This window comes from Dreissena polymorpha, chromosome 2, assembly GCF_020536995.1.
Source record: "Dreissena polymorpha isolate Duluth1 chromosome 2, UMN_Dpol_1.0, whole genome shotgun sequence".
In the NCBI taxonomy this organism is placed as follows: Eukaryota; Metazoa; Mollusca; class Bivalvia; order Myida; family Dreissenidae; genus Dreissena; species Dreissena polymorpha.
In genome coordinates, this window is record NC_068356.1 from 37,720,646 (window position 1) to 37,736,412 (window position 15,767).

The window sequence follows — 15,767 nt, forward strand, 5'->3', positions numbered from 1 at the left end:
CAAGTAAGAGGTAGTGTGGGTTACCTGGCTTCAAGTAAGAGGTAGTGTGGGTTACCTGGCCTCAAGTAAGAGGTAGTGTGGGTTACTTGGGTTCAAGCAAGAGGTACTGTGGGTTACCTGGCGTCAAGTAAGAGGTAGTGTGGGTTACCTGGCTTCAAGTAATAGGTAGTGTGGGTTACCTGGCTTCAAGTAAGAGGTGATGTAGGTTACTTGGGTTCAAGTAGGAGGTAGGAGGTAGCCAATAGGCAGATGAGAGGTAGTCTGGTAGATTATGTCCAGTGATGTCGCAAAATATGTTATAATCTAAGTCCACATATAAAATGTGTATCTGTCAACATTAATGCGTTGCAACTGGTATTGAGAGATATTGATTTATAGGCTGTGTCCTTATATATGGTTTAAACAAGTTGTATTTTCTTGTAGCCAGGAGCGGTCACAGAGTTCGAACCCTCCCCATACAGTCCGCGCCTGGGGTCCGCATTGAGACAATTTCAGGTGAGTCAGTTAACAAGATTTGTGGCAGGAATATTTGTTTACAGTCAAAACTTACCTAACGGTCACTTGAGAATAACGGTCAATCGCAGACAACGGTCAGTCTGGACACCCCCACCCCCGACGAAAATCACTCTATATAACACTTGAGAATAACGGTCCGTTGTCCATAACGGCCAACGGCCAGTATATTTCTCTCCGAAAGTCATGTTTGAACTGAAAACAACGGTCACGCGCCAGTCGTTTCGTGTCGCGAAAATTAAGAACAGAAACGAAACAGGTGCACGTAACAAAAACAATGTGTTTTTGAAGCAATAATCGGCTGCATTCATAATGACTAAGAATGAGAGCTTGACAAAGTCAATAGATCTTAATTGTTGATAATGTGTTAAAACCAAAATTAAGCTGGCGATTGTTTATATAAGAAGGCAATACAATGATTAGTGATCGTCGATTCAGGAAAATACACTTTGCATTTTAACTTTTATAACAAACTAAATATCTTTTAACAAGATTTTTGCGTCTTTGCCTTTAGATTCGAACGTGATACCGTCCTTTTGGTTTATGGCAGCGAATCCGCTTTTATATTTGTTCGGACGTGACGTCAATGACACGTGACAATCTTTGCTTAAAAATACATCCCTATGAATTTAAAACGAACTCTCGGATATATTGAATGAACGAGGTTCATGAGTAAACAAAAATTCTTTCGTTAATTAAGTCATAGATTCGATTTAAAATAAGTTATCAAATTAAATCAATTTATAAGAAATTATTCTGCATTATTTAATATATAACTAGTTGTGTTATTATGCTGAGGCCTAGTTATCGGCCATGAGCATTTGTTTTACAATGTGTGCGAACGACTGGGTGGGATAACGACGTGGCAATACTACCAACTGACCAAATATATAAAACGTGTTGATCCGTGAATAGCGGCCACTCGTCGACAACGGTCACTTTGGTAATTTCCCTTGACTGACCGCAGATCTCAGTTTTTACTGTATTTGTAGAAAGGTTTCAGTCCACACTCGTCCTTTTATTGAACACTCTCTTGCGTTCCCTATGGAGACATATATAATCAAACATGATGATAGGAATACAATATTTTAGTATATTTGTTAGAAATCGACGATCGTCCTTTGTTTCGCGTTTCTACGGTAGCGACCATCTTTTTACACGCTGGATTTTATTCCCAACGTGTTATGTTCGCGCAATAGCAGCAAACGATACCACTAAATGATGATCGGAAATGAAAATACAAACCTTTGGCTGTGCGCAGTTTTCACATCTCAGGGTGTAGGATCAATGGGGTTCACAGGGGTGTACACACGGGCTAGATAGAATGTAAACACACCATTAAGAACTTTATTTTTGCAAATATCTTAAGTTATTGAAATACATTTGCAAACAGCTATAGCACATAAAATACAGCTTTGCTTGCAGTTTGTGTCGATATTTTAAGATTTAAGAATAAATATTGAATACGTCTGAAATCGGTGCCGATATTTCACGTTGCGTGCAGAATAACCTTGTTCACGATTACGTTATACATGGAAATTTTAGCTTCGAACACGGGCTTATTAAATAAAGTTATTATGTTGTATTTCACATTGCCATAAGCAGCATAAAAACGGGCGTTTATGCACAAGTTAACGCTCTTTAAAAAATGTTTTAAAAAGTTATTGAATGAAAAGAACCACACACCTGTGTGTTTGCATCCATTAACGTTCAACTGTGAACCCCACAAAGTCACGTGACCCTGCACCCTGTATATGGGAACATGAAAAAAACTAGTAAAATTAGGATTAAATAAACGTGACGCATGATCATCTACTCTTAGAGAGGTGTTTAAAAAATGGTTCATGCGATGAATGTATATATTTTACTAAGGGCCCAGAAGTGCTGACGTTACGACAGATAAACCACAACCAGTGACGTCAAATAATGGAAGGTCACGTGACCGTGAGGAACGACGCAAAGAGCGGAAGGAGCGGAAGGAGGAACGACACCGCGAGAGGTAATCGGCAGTCATAACACGCCTCGTAAGTAGATATATGCGTAGATGTGTGTGGGCGTGGGTGTGAGCGCGCGCGCACCTGCGTGTGTGCGTGCGAGCGTGTCTGCAAATTGTACTTTACATTATAACGAAACATATTTTACATTTATATGCGTTTAATTTATCTCAATAACAGTGACTGATGCATACCATATTTATCATGATTGAACTCGTAACTCATTGAATTCGTGTAATAGTGTGTTTGTGAATGAAACGTGACTATTGGTGGTGCACTGACCTACGTTATAAACTATTATGCATGAAATGATTTATATACTAGTATTAAAATGAATGCCTAAGCGTTCTAATAGTTCATACTGACTTGAATTAAAATGAAGTAATTCATACATTTCGGCAGACAAATATTTTCACTGACACATTTCTGTAATAAACATGATAAATGTGAGAATTATGAGAATTAGATGGCAGTGGCTAGTTAATTGTTGAAATATATTTCCTGAATAAACTTACGTGCGTTGTGCTAAGGGCTAACGACATGAAATGAAATACAAGTTATATGGCCAGTAACCGGTCAATAGATTAAATCGTGTGTATCTTGTTAAACGCATGGCAGCAGTCAATGCATCACTCTATATAGACATCCTGTAAATGCAGGGAGTCAGTTACAGACTTATTGTATTTCTCCATATATGTTAAGATTTCATTTATCAAATTACGAAATAGAGTTTTATGAAAAAAAACATAATCCGTAAGTTGCTCGTAAAAACAGGGGAGGTCCGAATCAGGAGCTTCGTGAGAGGGTACCAACGTACGCATATCCAGGAAACAACGATACTGTGGTTGTGTACACCCCTAACAACCGAGTTATACCATTCCCAAGTGAGTACTGTGATTGACTACACCCCTAACAACCGAGCTATACCATTCCCAAGTGAGTACTGTGGTTGTGTACACCCCTAACAACCGAGCTATACCATTCCAAAGTGAGTACTGTGATTGACTACACCCCTAACGACCGAGTTATACCATTCCCAAGTGAGTACTGTGGTTGTGTACACCCCTTACAACCGAGTTATACCATTCCCAAGTGAGTACTGTGATTGACTACACCCCTAACGACCGAGTTATACCATTCCCGAGTGAGTACTGTGGTTGTGTACACCCCTAACAACCGAGCTATACCATTCCCAAGTGAGTACTGTGATTGACTACACCCCTTACGACCGAGTTATACCATTCCCAAGTGAGTACTGTGATTGACTACACCCCTTACGACCGAGTTATACCATTCCCAAGTGAGTACTGTGGTTGTGTACACCCCTAACAACCGAGTTATACCATTCCTAAGTGAGTACTGTGATTGACTACACCCCTAACGACCGAGTTATACCATTCCCAAGTGAGTACTGTGGTTGTGTACACCCCTAACAACCGAGTTATACCATTCCCAAGTGAGTACTGTAATTGACTACACCCCTAACGACCGAGCTATACCATTCCCAAGTGAGAACTGTGGTTGTGTACACCCCTTACAACCGAGCTATACCATTCCCACGTGAGTACTGTGATTGACTACACCCCTAACGACCGAGCTATACCATTCCCAAGTGAGTACTGTGGTTGACTACACCCCTAACGACCGAGCTATACCATTACCGAGCTATACCATTCCCAAGTGAGTACTGTGGTTGTGTACACCCCTAACAACCGAGCTATACCATTCCCAAGTGAGTACTGTGATTGACTACACCCCTTACGACCGAGTTATACCATTCCCAAGTGAGTACTGTGATTGACTACACCCCTTACAACCGAGCTATACCATTCCCAAGTGAGTACTGTGGTTGTGTACACCCCTAACAACCGAGCTATACCATTCCCAAGTGAGTACTGTGATTGACTACACCCCTTACGACCGAGTTATACCATTCCCAAGTGAGTACTGTGATTGACTACACCCCTTACGACCAAGCTATACCATTCCCAAGTGAGTACTGTGGTTGTGTACACCCCTTACAACCGAGCTATACCATTCCCAAGTGAGTACTGTGGTTGTGTACACCCCTAACAACCGAGCTATACCATTCCCAAGTGAGTACTGTGGTTGTGTACACCCCTTACAACCGAGCTATACCATTCCCAAGTGAGTACTGTGATTGACTACACCCCTAACGACCGAGCTATACCATTCCCAAGTGAGTACTGTGGTTGACTACACCCCTAACGACCGAGCTATACCATTACCGAGCTATACCATTCCCAAGTGAGTACTGTGGTTGTGTACACCCCTAACAACCGAGCTATACCATTCCCAAGTGAGTACTGTGATTGACTACACCCCTTACGACCGAGTTATACCATTCCCAAGTGAGTACTGTGATTGACTACACCCCTTACAACCGAGCTATACCATTCCCAAGTGAGTACTGTGGTTGTGTACACCCCTAACAACCGAGCTATACCATTCCCAAGTGAGTACTGTGATTGACTACACCCCTTACGACCGAGTTATACCATTCCCAAGTGAGTACTGTGATTGACTACACCCCTTACGACCAAGCTATACCATTCCCAAGTGAGTACTGTGGTTGTGTACACCCCTTACAACCGAGCTATACCATTCCCAAGTGAGTACTGTGGTTGTGTACACCCCTAACAACCGAGCTATACCATTCCCAAGTGAGTACTGTGGTTGTGTACACCCCTTACAACCGAGCTATACCATTCCCAAGTGAGTACTGTGGTTGTGTACACCCCTTACAACCGAGCTATACCATTCCCAAGTGAGTACTGTGGTTGTGTACACCCCTAACAACCGAGCTATACCATTCCCAAGTGAGTACTGTGGTTGTGTACACCCCTAACAACCGAGCTATACCATTCCCAAGTGAGTACTGTGGTTGTGTACACCCCTAACAACCGAGCTATACCATTCCCAAGTGAGTACCGATACATCACTTTACAATATGTTCCAGTAACGTTTTCTAGCGTGAACGTCTGGGTTGGTACAATATCGATATTGTAAAATATGTGTGATTAGCATTGAATGATGAGATAATACAAATTAAACTCAATCAACAGTTTGTCTGTGAAGAAAATTTGCCTCAGCTCAAATCTTCTAAACATTATGAATACTGATATTCGAACAAAGTCGTTAAGAACATCTTTTTACTATCTTTCTTAGAATAACTTCATTTTCTAAGGTCGCGACGACAGACGCAATATCCGGCGCATCGAGAAGTTTGAACAGAAGAACGAGGCTGACCTGGACCGGAAGCAGGAAGATATCGTGCATACGCTAGAACTCATCGCTGCCAACGTCACAACGGTCAATGAGTCTGACGTCACTGGAATTAAAAGAAGTACGTAGCGTTATGTTTGTTCTAACCTTTCCGTTAGGTGTGGGGTGTATTTCGGTTTAAATAATGAGTTGCGTGCCGCGTTGTTGTTGTTGTTTTTAAACGTTCATTTGGTGCATGGAAACAACGCTCATACATGTATTGCTAACAAAGACGTTTGAAGCATTAAATGTAAATAATGCATTCAATTAACACAGATGTGCATGTAGTGTGTCAGTTTTTGATCTCTGTTGATTGTATAACAATTTGTTGACTTTTCTTTAATTATGCACGCTATTGGATTTATCGTGTTTCGCAAGTTCTAAAAGAAATGTTTGTGTGTTAAATGCTAACATTTGGTTGTAACAGAAAAGCGTCAGGTCTCCACGTATGATCAGAGATACATAGACTGGTATGATAACGCCTTACGCCTACGTCGACGTGAGTATGAACGTTATTTACGCGATTACGAGGACCTTATGCGTCAACGCCAAGAACGCCGCTGGCACTATGAACAAGAATTACGTCGCCGCGAGCAATACAATAACCACGAGCAGGAGTTACGTCGACGTGAGCAATACAATAACCAGGTTGCCGAGTTACGCCGGGCCGACGGGACCGACCAGTATGTCCAGGAATTACGTCGACGTCAGCATCGCCTTGAAGAGGAACGCAGACGCTATGAGGCGTTAGCGTTAACTAGTAACGAAGGTTGTATCCCAAGCTTAGATACGAGCGTACCTTACTTGTGATTAAATGTATTATAAACTGTTTACATAGCCTTATGTAGGAAGACATTTCAAATGTATAAATAACGACGACTGCATAACGATATGTAAACAACGGCATAACATGCTAGTATATCAATGTTAAGATGCCATGAAGGTTTTGTGTTAAAATGCTGTCATCTTACGCTCAGTTGTCATTTTTTAACAAATATGTTAAATGAATAATGAGATTTGTCACAAGCCGTACAGTGTGTCAGAGAACAGAGAGTGTGACATTTACCTCGCAGTGTTGCCGTTTTCTCACTCTTGGTGGTATTCTTTGTTATTTTTTATTTTAATAACGGTGTTAATTCAAAAATTTATATACATTGGTTTTTTTGTTACAGTTAAATTAAAGTCATAAATAAGCTGAAATTGCTTGTACTAGAACTTAAACGATGCAACATAGATAATGATTAAAAAAGGTAATAAAATTGATGATGATAATAATTATAAAAATGAATAGTAATAATAATAAAAACAGTCATCATCATCATCATCATCATCATCGCCATCATCATCGCCATTATCATCATCACCATCATCATCATCATCATCATTTTCATCATCATCATCATCTTCTTCTTCTTCATTATCATCATCACCATAATCATCATCATCATCATCATAATCATCATCAACATCATCATACAAATATCAAAAATAATTACAATAATACAAATGTTAAAAATATTAACAATGGTAATAATAATTTATGTTTGAGGGAGACAACTTTTCCGTGTTTACTTCATTGTTTCACTCCTGGTTGTGTCCCTTAGGTGAACTGACTGGAGAGGAACAGTTCTTCACCATATCCGCCCACAATATCCTGAGGAGGGAAGCTGGCGTCAAAGACCTGGTCAGTCTCAGCAGTCTTGCATTGCTAGCCTTTGCCATTTGGTTTACGCACACACAAAGTGGCGGTATTAAGTATTTTACTTATCTGCGCGAATTTATTAACGTCTTTTTATACTTTTGCGGATTTTCAAATAAATGGCTTATATTTAAAGAAATTTAAACATATCGATGAAATGGATTAATTTAGACTGTAACTCATTTTGAGCCGATTATTGCTGTCTGTCGTTTTTATTTTAACATACATGTACAATATAATAATACATAAACTTGAGGACTGAATACTCGTTTTATTGTCTGCTTTGATTCACACAGATTAATAGTATTCAAACTTGCAGTCCGTACAGGCTAACCAGGAACGACACTTTCCGCCTTAACTTGAATTTTACCAAGATGAGACTTCCTTTAAACACAAAATGCAATACAAGCGGAAAGTATCATCTCTGATAAGTCTGAGCAGACTGCACAGGCTAATCTGGGACGATACTTCACGCACACGCCTTAAGCCCCGTTTTCACAGAGCGCGGCTCAAATATTCTACTTCTATTTCTCTCTCTCGTCGCAGGCTTGGAGTAGCCACCTGGAGCGCTGGGCAAAGTACGTGATTCGCTGCGAGACCGAGTACCCGGGTCCCATCACCTGCCACACGAACTTCGGAAAGGCTGAGCCGGGCGAGGAGGTCTACAACGTCGTGTACCGCTGGGGCGCCGAGGGCGATGATCTGCAGCGTCCCCTACAGTACGGCTGTCGAACCCCTTACGACAAAAGCCTCTGCAACCATAACACTATAGTACGGGTTCTAGTGTGATTGTTTGCCGTTTTAAGTATTGAACGCTACTTGTTTTAATCCCCAACACAGCGATTTTATAATAGGTGTATACTGGTTTCAGGTTTCCCGTATGGCCGTCAGGCCATCGGATTTCTTGTCCGGATCATATCTTTAAAACTACAGAGGTGCAAACTTCAAACTCCAGAGATAGCTAGATCTTATTTGAGTAAGGGTTCTGAGAAAACTCGGCAAAATTCATGTGCGTAAAGTGTCGTTCCAGATTAGCCTTTGCAGTCCGCACAGGCTAATCAGGGACGACACTTTCTGCCTTAATTGGATTTTTGCTAAGAAGAGACTTCATTTGAAAGAAAAAATGTAATAAAAGCGGAAAGTGTCGTCCCTGATTAGCCTGTGCGGACTGTACAGGCTAATCTGGGACGACACTTTACGCACATACATTATACCCAGTTTTCTCAGAACACGACTCATTTATGTTAAGTGCAGTACACAAGAGCCATAACTCCCACTTAGGAGACTCACTCTATCTTATTTTTAGAGATTCTGTTTCAGCTTTTAATTCCAAACCTAAGTAGATCTCATTTAATGTTTATGAACAAGAACCATAATAACAGATGTATTAACTTGAAAATTAATTGGTGTGTTTTTCTTTTTGAGGAGATCTGCAATTGCCAAGTACTAGACCTTAAAAAAAAGTGCTCGAAATGTGCCTTGAAATCAATAAGAAAATTTAGAATCACTTTTTTTTACTTTTTATTAGTTTTTGTTGCTCGAAAACTAAAAAGGCATCAACTTTAAACTCCATAGGTCGTAACATCTCTTTTGACATGCCATAACTTTTGCTTCCATATAATTTTTAATTATTTCCCTTTTTCAGATTATATATTTATCTTTCTTGCGGGCTCATATTGAAAAGTATTTGAGGTATTATTAAAAAAATTGATCTCATTCAAGGATGCGTGCAGTGCAAAAGAGCCATAACTCATACCTTCTTCCAAATGTGAGAGCTAAATCCAGTAGTTGATTTATAACATATAAATTTTCTCGAAGGCATATCCTACAAACTATATTAGGTATCAACTTGGTATTGTGGATAGAAAGATCTCAACTATACAAAGTGTTAACCATTCGCCATTATCAAGTAACTTGATATGATTTAAGTATTGGAAAATCAGTTATTTAAATTGAAGTGCCTATGTCCTCATACAAAGCTACATGCGGGCGTGTTTATTATCGGCATGACAACAACAGTTCGAATTTCTACTTAGCACCTACATGTAATTTCGAAAATGGACATGTATATATATTTTTTAAATGTCTTTTATAAACACATGCATACTATTGTGCTATTTCGAACATTACTAAAAATAGATTTAGAAAATAAACATTAGGCACTTTCAAATGACCATGTTTGAACATAATTATACATTTTATATAGGCACTTGTTTTATGTATTGTTTTGTCATATATGTGTAAATTAACAGCACAGGAAAGGAAAAAAATGTATTTACACTGCCGCTAAACAAGAATAAAGTTATTCATCAATTGACCCTAAAAGCCGAATCCAAACCACACCCTGCTATTGTTTTAGGTTCGAGACCGGTCCCTTACCCAGCTTGCGTGCGCCTCCAAGAGATGTGGCACCCAACGGCAGCTCACCTGCATCTACAGTTCCGGTTAACCACCGGAACTGACGCTACACGCAGCAGTGCGAGGAACATTCCTAATACGTTACTTGATTACCAGTATATATGTCTATGGAAAATAGAATGTCATTAAGCTGTCCTACTTTATATACGATAACATTCTACTTACTTGCTTTTTTAAATAATTTATTCCTCTCCGCATGTAATTTTAATTAATACTGGTACATGTACTTAAAGTAGTTTTATAAATATGATACTAAACCAACTATCAAACTATAAACCTAATGAATATTTTAAGTTCTTTTAGGAAAAAAATGTTCCGTTTTACTTTCCTATACTGTTTAATTAATAACATTTACCTCTGCTTATACTAGCAAAAAATACTCATTTTAGAATGGGCAGACTTTGATTTCCGCGAGAACCGTAAGAAAGAGAAAAACAAATAGAATTACTTGTTTTTGGTAGCAGTTTCCAATTAAAAATGATGTCCCTGGTAAGGGTGCGGTGTTCTCTGAACCAAGCCAGTACAACCATTTGTCTTTCAGTGGTAAATGTTTAGAAAATGTCACTGTGAACCTTTAACTGCTGACCCTTGATCCGTGACCCGACAGTTGGGTTCAATTTCGTAACATTTCTATAATTACATGTGACCTATGACTCATTAATTTAGAGGTGTATTGTTTCAGTTTATTTACACGTTCGCATTTTCTACTTTTGCATCAGTAAAACATGTTGTTTTTTTCCAAAAAACATAACATCAAAATATACATAAATTTAAAAAAGGGGCCTACCGAATGTATGTGAAAAACAAACAAAAAACTAATAGGTTAATAACTATGTGATTCATTTTTATACAATACGCTGATACTTTGATAAGAGGAAACCAAAATGAAACGGTTTTTTAAATTGAAGCGTAAATTTGGCAACATCAGTTTTAACATCCTCGGTATCGAAATGTTGATTCATTATTTGTGCTACAGATTTTAGAGTGTTACGGCATAACACACGTCGGTTTCCAACTTTTCATTTTGTATCTGTCGGTATTAACTACGTACTGTCCAGAGTCGTGTAAACAAGGCCATTAGGTGGAATTGCGTTAATAATTCACAATCAGCTGCTTTTTGACACTTAAGTTACTCCGTTATTACAGCTAGTAAGAACGTTTCGCGTCACATGGGTCATATCATTGCATGGCGTCATATCTGCCTTGTGACACAAAAGCAGTTGTAATGCTTGAATTTAAACTTGCTTGTATATTACGATTATCATTGTGTGATGCATATTAAATGTGTCAGTGAAATTGTATATGTTGTACATTTGTTATAATTATATGTAATTAACGTTGTAATCGCTTTTGCATTTATGTCTCCGTATTGGGTAAATTTTTGAGACACTAAAAATTATAATTAAACAAATTCACTACTGTTTTTTCAATTAGCAAATATTAGTATAGTTAACGCCATTTTTGTACACATCGATAAGTTATACTGGTACGTATGTGCCTTATTTGATTTTTGGGTCTCTTTCTTGCATACTCAATCAACACAAAACTTATTCTATTAGATTATTGATGATAAAAAAATGTTATCATATTAACATGGTTTCTGTATAATACTATATATAACTGGTATTTGCTTTATATTGCATATAAATTATCGTTGTAATCACTTTCTGAAAATGTTTTGTTTGTAAGAAACAACGGACATTGTTTCAAATACGGTGTGATTTTTGGGGCAACAATTGCACGATGACTAAAAGTTGTTACAGAGCAATTACCATGACGCATGTAACACAGTATACAGCATTTTATTGATGGTGTCATGTTGTTAGTTATTGTAAGTCAAGTAGCAGTATTCTTGCTTGTGAAGACAATAATTTAAGGTCTTTTTTCACAGCAAAACATTTTTTCAAAGTGTATGGTACTGTATGACACGAATCAACTTAAAGTATTCAGTGGCGTCATTGTCCTCAAGAAAGTTTCAGACAAGAGCAATGACGGGCAGCAGTAAAACTAATCAGACTGTTTAATATTTATGTTATTGTATTGATATATCGGTTCGATTGTTTTATGTATTCTAAATGTGCTTTTTATTCCCTGATCTTGGATGCTCATAGCCATGTTTTTGTACACGTATTGCATTTTCTATACAACATATTCTAGAGGTTTCCACTGAACGTGAAATAACTACGCCATAGTGTTGATCATGTATTGTTTATAATATCATATATGGTATATATTCTGGATTTAACATGAACATTTCCATTTAAAAGTTTCGACAAGAAGAAGCAAGTTTAAACGAAGCAAATGTCCAGGGCTCGTCTGCCTGTTTTGTCTGTTGGGCACACACTTGACACGATTTTCTCGCGTGATTCGTTAAAACATAGCTATACGCATCCATTAACATTTTTTATACTACATGTAGTTCTGGCTCTGTGTATATTGTAATTGTTCGTTTCAAATATATACATGTATATGTTTTTGTGAAATATTACGATACTGTATTTTTGTAGTTTATTGTCAGTGTATTATAAATAAACAAAGACTATTTGACAGTTTACCGTGTAATTTATTATAATAAACTGTACATAACAATGCATTTGTTTGTATAAAAATGTCAAAGCATATGTGCCAGTAGAGAAAAATATTCGTCTAAGAACGGGGTAAAAGTTCTGTCAATGATTTACACGTGTCAAAAACAGTATTAAACAATCTAGGTATCATTACTAATACTGAATATTAAAATCGACTACACTTACCGGTAAAACAGTAAAACATGAACATTTTCTTTACAGTATATCATTGTACATTTGATGTGTATTTAAAAGGACTGTTATTATTAGGTCGTTTATGTTATGCTTATTTGATAATTTGGGCTTCTAAATCATCACATATATTTTTTATATAAAATTATATACATAGTCAATTGATAGTGACTCTGACGTGACTGTAACCATTGGCCTATGAATCACGTATACAGATTCACAAGTACTTGCGAAATTGTATTGTTCCACTTTGAAAATGTCAACATTTTATGAAATGTAAGTTGGTTCCTTTTTCCTAGTTCCTTATTCTTTATTTGAATAAGTAATAAGGAACAGTTCCCGATTCCGTATTCACGCGTAACATATTGATATATGCTTTGAAATAAAAATAATGCAAACATTTCTTAAGCAATTAAAAACAAAACAACTCGAAGACAATAACTATATGTATTACGCTACAAATGCATGTTTCTTATTCGCGCGTGCATAGGATTTCTTGTTTAAATCGGACCGGCAACATCTACTTCGAATACTAACTTCACATAAACAAAACCCGAATCATATAACAATATATTACATATATGTGATATAAAAGAGCAATCTTGTACATTGAAACATGTGGGTTTATATGTATAGCCCAGTACCTTTTTTTGCGGCTGAATGAGGAAAAAGGAACCAGTTCTTCAGGAACTAGAATGCTCTATACATAATACATCAAAATGAACCAATGAGAAAAGTCACAAAAATCATTGTAAAGGTAAATTTGGTACACAAAATATTAACTACAGTATATTTCCAGTTTGTGATATTTAATGAAACCTAGTTCTTTGTTCGGTTTGAATAAGGAATAAGGAACTGGTTCCTTATTTCCTATATCAAGTCGCATAAATAGCATGGTATTTTTTTTACAAAACAAATAAATTAATATTAATAAAGAGAAAAATAAATCAAGGAAAATCACTGTAAATGTAGGTTGGAAATGAAATAAAATATTTATTGCAGTACATATCTACTTTACTCGGTATTGTAATGATAACCCGATGCCTTTTTGCGACTGAATAAGGAAACAGTAACCAGTTGCACTAGCTAAAAGGAGGACTGATTACCACCGAGAACAGCTTCAATTGAAGGTCGCCGGATGTACCGTTGGCATCCTAGAGCGAGAAAATGCGCTTTCGGAGATAGAAAATCTATTGAAATAAAACCACCCAATTACAGCTATGTAAAATGTGGTTTTTAATTGAAAAAAAAACAACAACGAAATACAGAGACATTTCGATGAAACCATCCCATCTAAAAGAGGCACCTTGGCCGCTGCTTCAGATTCATTCTCAGTGTGATTTCTTCTTAGATTGTTTAGTGCGAATACGCGTTTTCTCGCTCATACAGATCAACGGTACATTCGGCGACGTTCAATCTCAGCACACGATTAATGACCGTGTGATAAAAAAACGGCAATGGTCTTGATGGTAGACAGTCCTTCGCCGTTCTAAGCATAACAGTTGCGTTCTGTATCCGCACCAAATGCCAATATGTCACAATAAAGACGAGACTGAACCGGAAGCAGCGGCCAAGGTGCCTCTATTAGACTGGAAAGTTTCCATGAAATGCTTCTGTATTTCGTTGTTGTTGTTGTTTATTCAATTACAAAACAAACCTTAAATAGCTGTAATTGGGTGGTTTTATTTCAATAGATTTTCATTCTCCGAAAGCTCGTTTTCTCGCTCTAGGATGTCTTAGTGACATCCGACGACATTCAACATTGGCGCACGATTAAAAGTCGTGGGAGCCGATATATATATATATATATATATATATATATATATATATGGATCAATTTCATTGATGTTTAAAAAAGAAAAATCCAGTTCCTTATTCGGCATGAATAAGGAATAAAAAACTGTTCCCTTTTCCTTATTCGACCGCAAAAAAGGACCTGCATTAAAAATAAAAACGCATATGTTTAAATGTACAAGATTGCATTATTATATCATACACATTAAGAATGGTATGCATTATTTTTCTTTAAACCCCTGTATCAAATATGTTTAGCTTGAATAAGGAATAAGGAACAGTTTCTTATTCCGTATCCGAAAAACTTACACTCCATGTAAAATTGACCTATCCAACACAGACCATTCTTTCTTCAACATGTCTCTATTTGAACTTTAAATCAATTACAACAATTTAAATTTAGTACAAGGTACAATCTTGGTAAAGGATCAATAGGGCAGGCCTTGCCAAACAAGATAGAACCTCGAATAACAATTAAAACATAAATGATTAAATTATACACTAGTAAAATGAACTATAATGATAAGCTTAATAGTCAAAAGGGAGTAACTAATATTAAACTTATATTTAATCTTTATACGAGCTGTCTCCCATGGTCCATGACCGTAAATCTATAAAATTAAAACAAACCATTAGGCAAAACTAAAAAATGTGTAAACTTCATAGAAATTTTAAACATGTTAATTTGGTGCACACACAAACACTATTTTAAAACAGTAACAGTAGGATTTGTATATAATTTAAATGAGAAAATCGCATTTTAAATATTATTTTAATGAAATAAACAAATGCAACTAGTTATGGTGCCTATAATGTATTCACAGAATAAACAACAACTTTCACCACTAACATTAAATAATTAAACAATTGCGTACAATATTTACTATAAAAGAGACATTTATAACCGTAGAACAATAACAATATTACACAATCTCACAATAGATGAACGCCTGTACCAATGAAAAGATGTAGTCTTTAAAATTTGACTTCTCATCACGACTTCTTTTCATCACACACAGTACACAACATGGAAAGCGAGGTACGGTTAAACCGCTCAGCAACTGGATTACCCATGGCTACGGGAATTTTGCAATACCTTGTTCTGAAATAATGTGTCCTAGATATGTTACCGAGCTTTTGAAAAACTCACACGTTGAACCTTTCAACTTGAGCCCATGAGTTTCGAGTCCCTTGAATGCAGCAGTCATTGACTTCAAATGTTGAAAAAAATAATATGACTATCAACATGTCATCTATGAAAACATCAACATGTCATCTATGAAAACAAGACATGCATGCAGCAGC

General features: G+C 37.1%; 1 protein-coding gene across 1 annotated transcript in view; it reads left to right on the top strand.

Annotated features, from left to right (window-relative positions):
* The window catches only part of LOC127866651 (trichohyalin-like), an 80,942-nt gene extending 68,444 nt beyond the window's left edge, over positions 1 to 12,498 (top strand). The window contains exons 5-12 of the mRNA XM_052407357.1: positions 424 to 495; positions 2,386 to 2,512; positions 3,282 to 3,391; positions 5,716 to 5,874; positions 6,220 to 6,561; positions 7,397 to 7,476; positions 8,038 to 8,262; positions 9,851 to 12,498. Coding sequence (XP_052263317.1) covers positions 424 to 495; positions 2,386 to 2,512; positions 3,282 to 3,391; positions 5,716 to 5,874; positions 6,220 to 6,561; positions 7,397 to 7,476; positions 8,038 to 8,262; positions 9,851 to 9,940 — 1,205 coding nt within the window. The 3' untranslated portion in view covers positions 9,941 to 12,498. The remainder of the gene's footprint in view (positions 1 to 423; positions 496 to 2,385; positions 2,513 to 3,281; positions 3,392 to 5,715; positions 5,875 to 6,219; positions 6,562 to 7,396; positions 7,477 to 8,037; positions 8,263 to 9,850) is intronic.
* Positions 12,499 to 15,767: the final 3,269 nt, after the last annotated feature.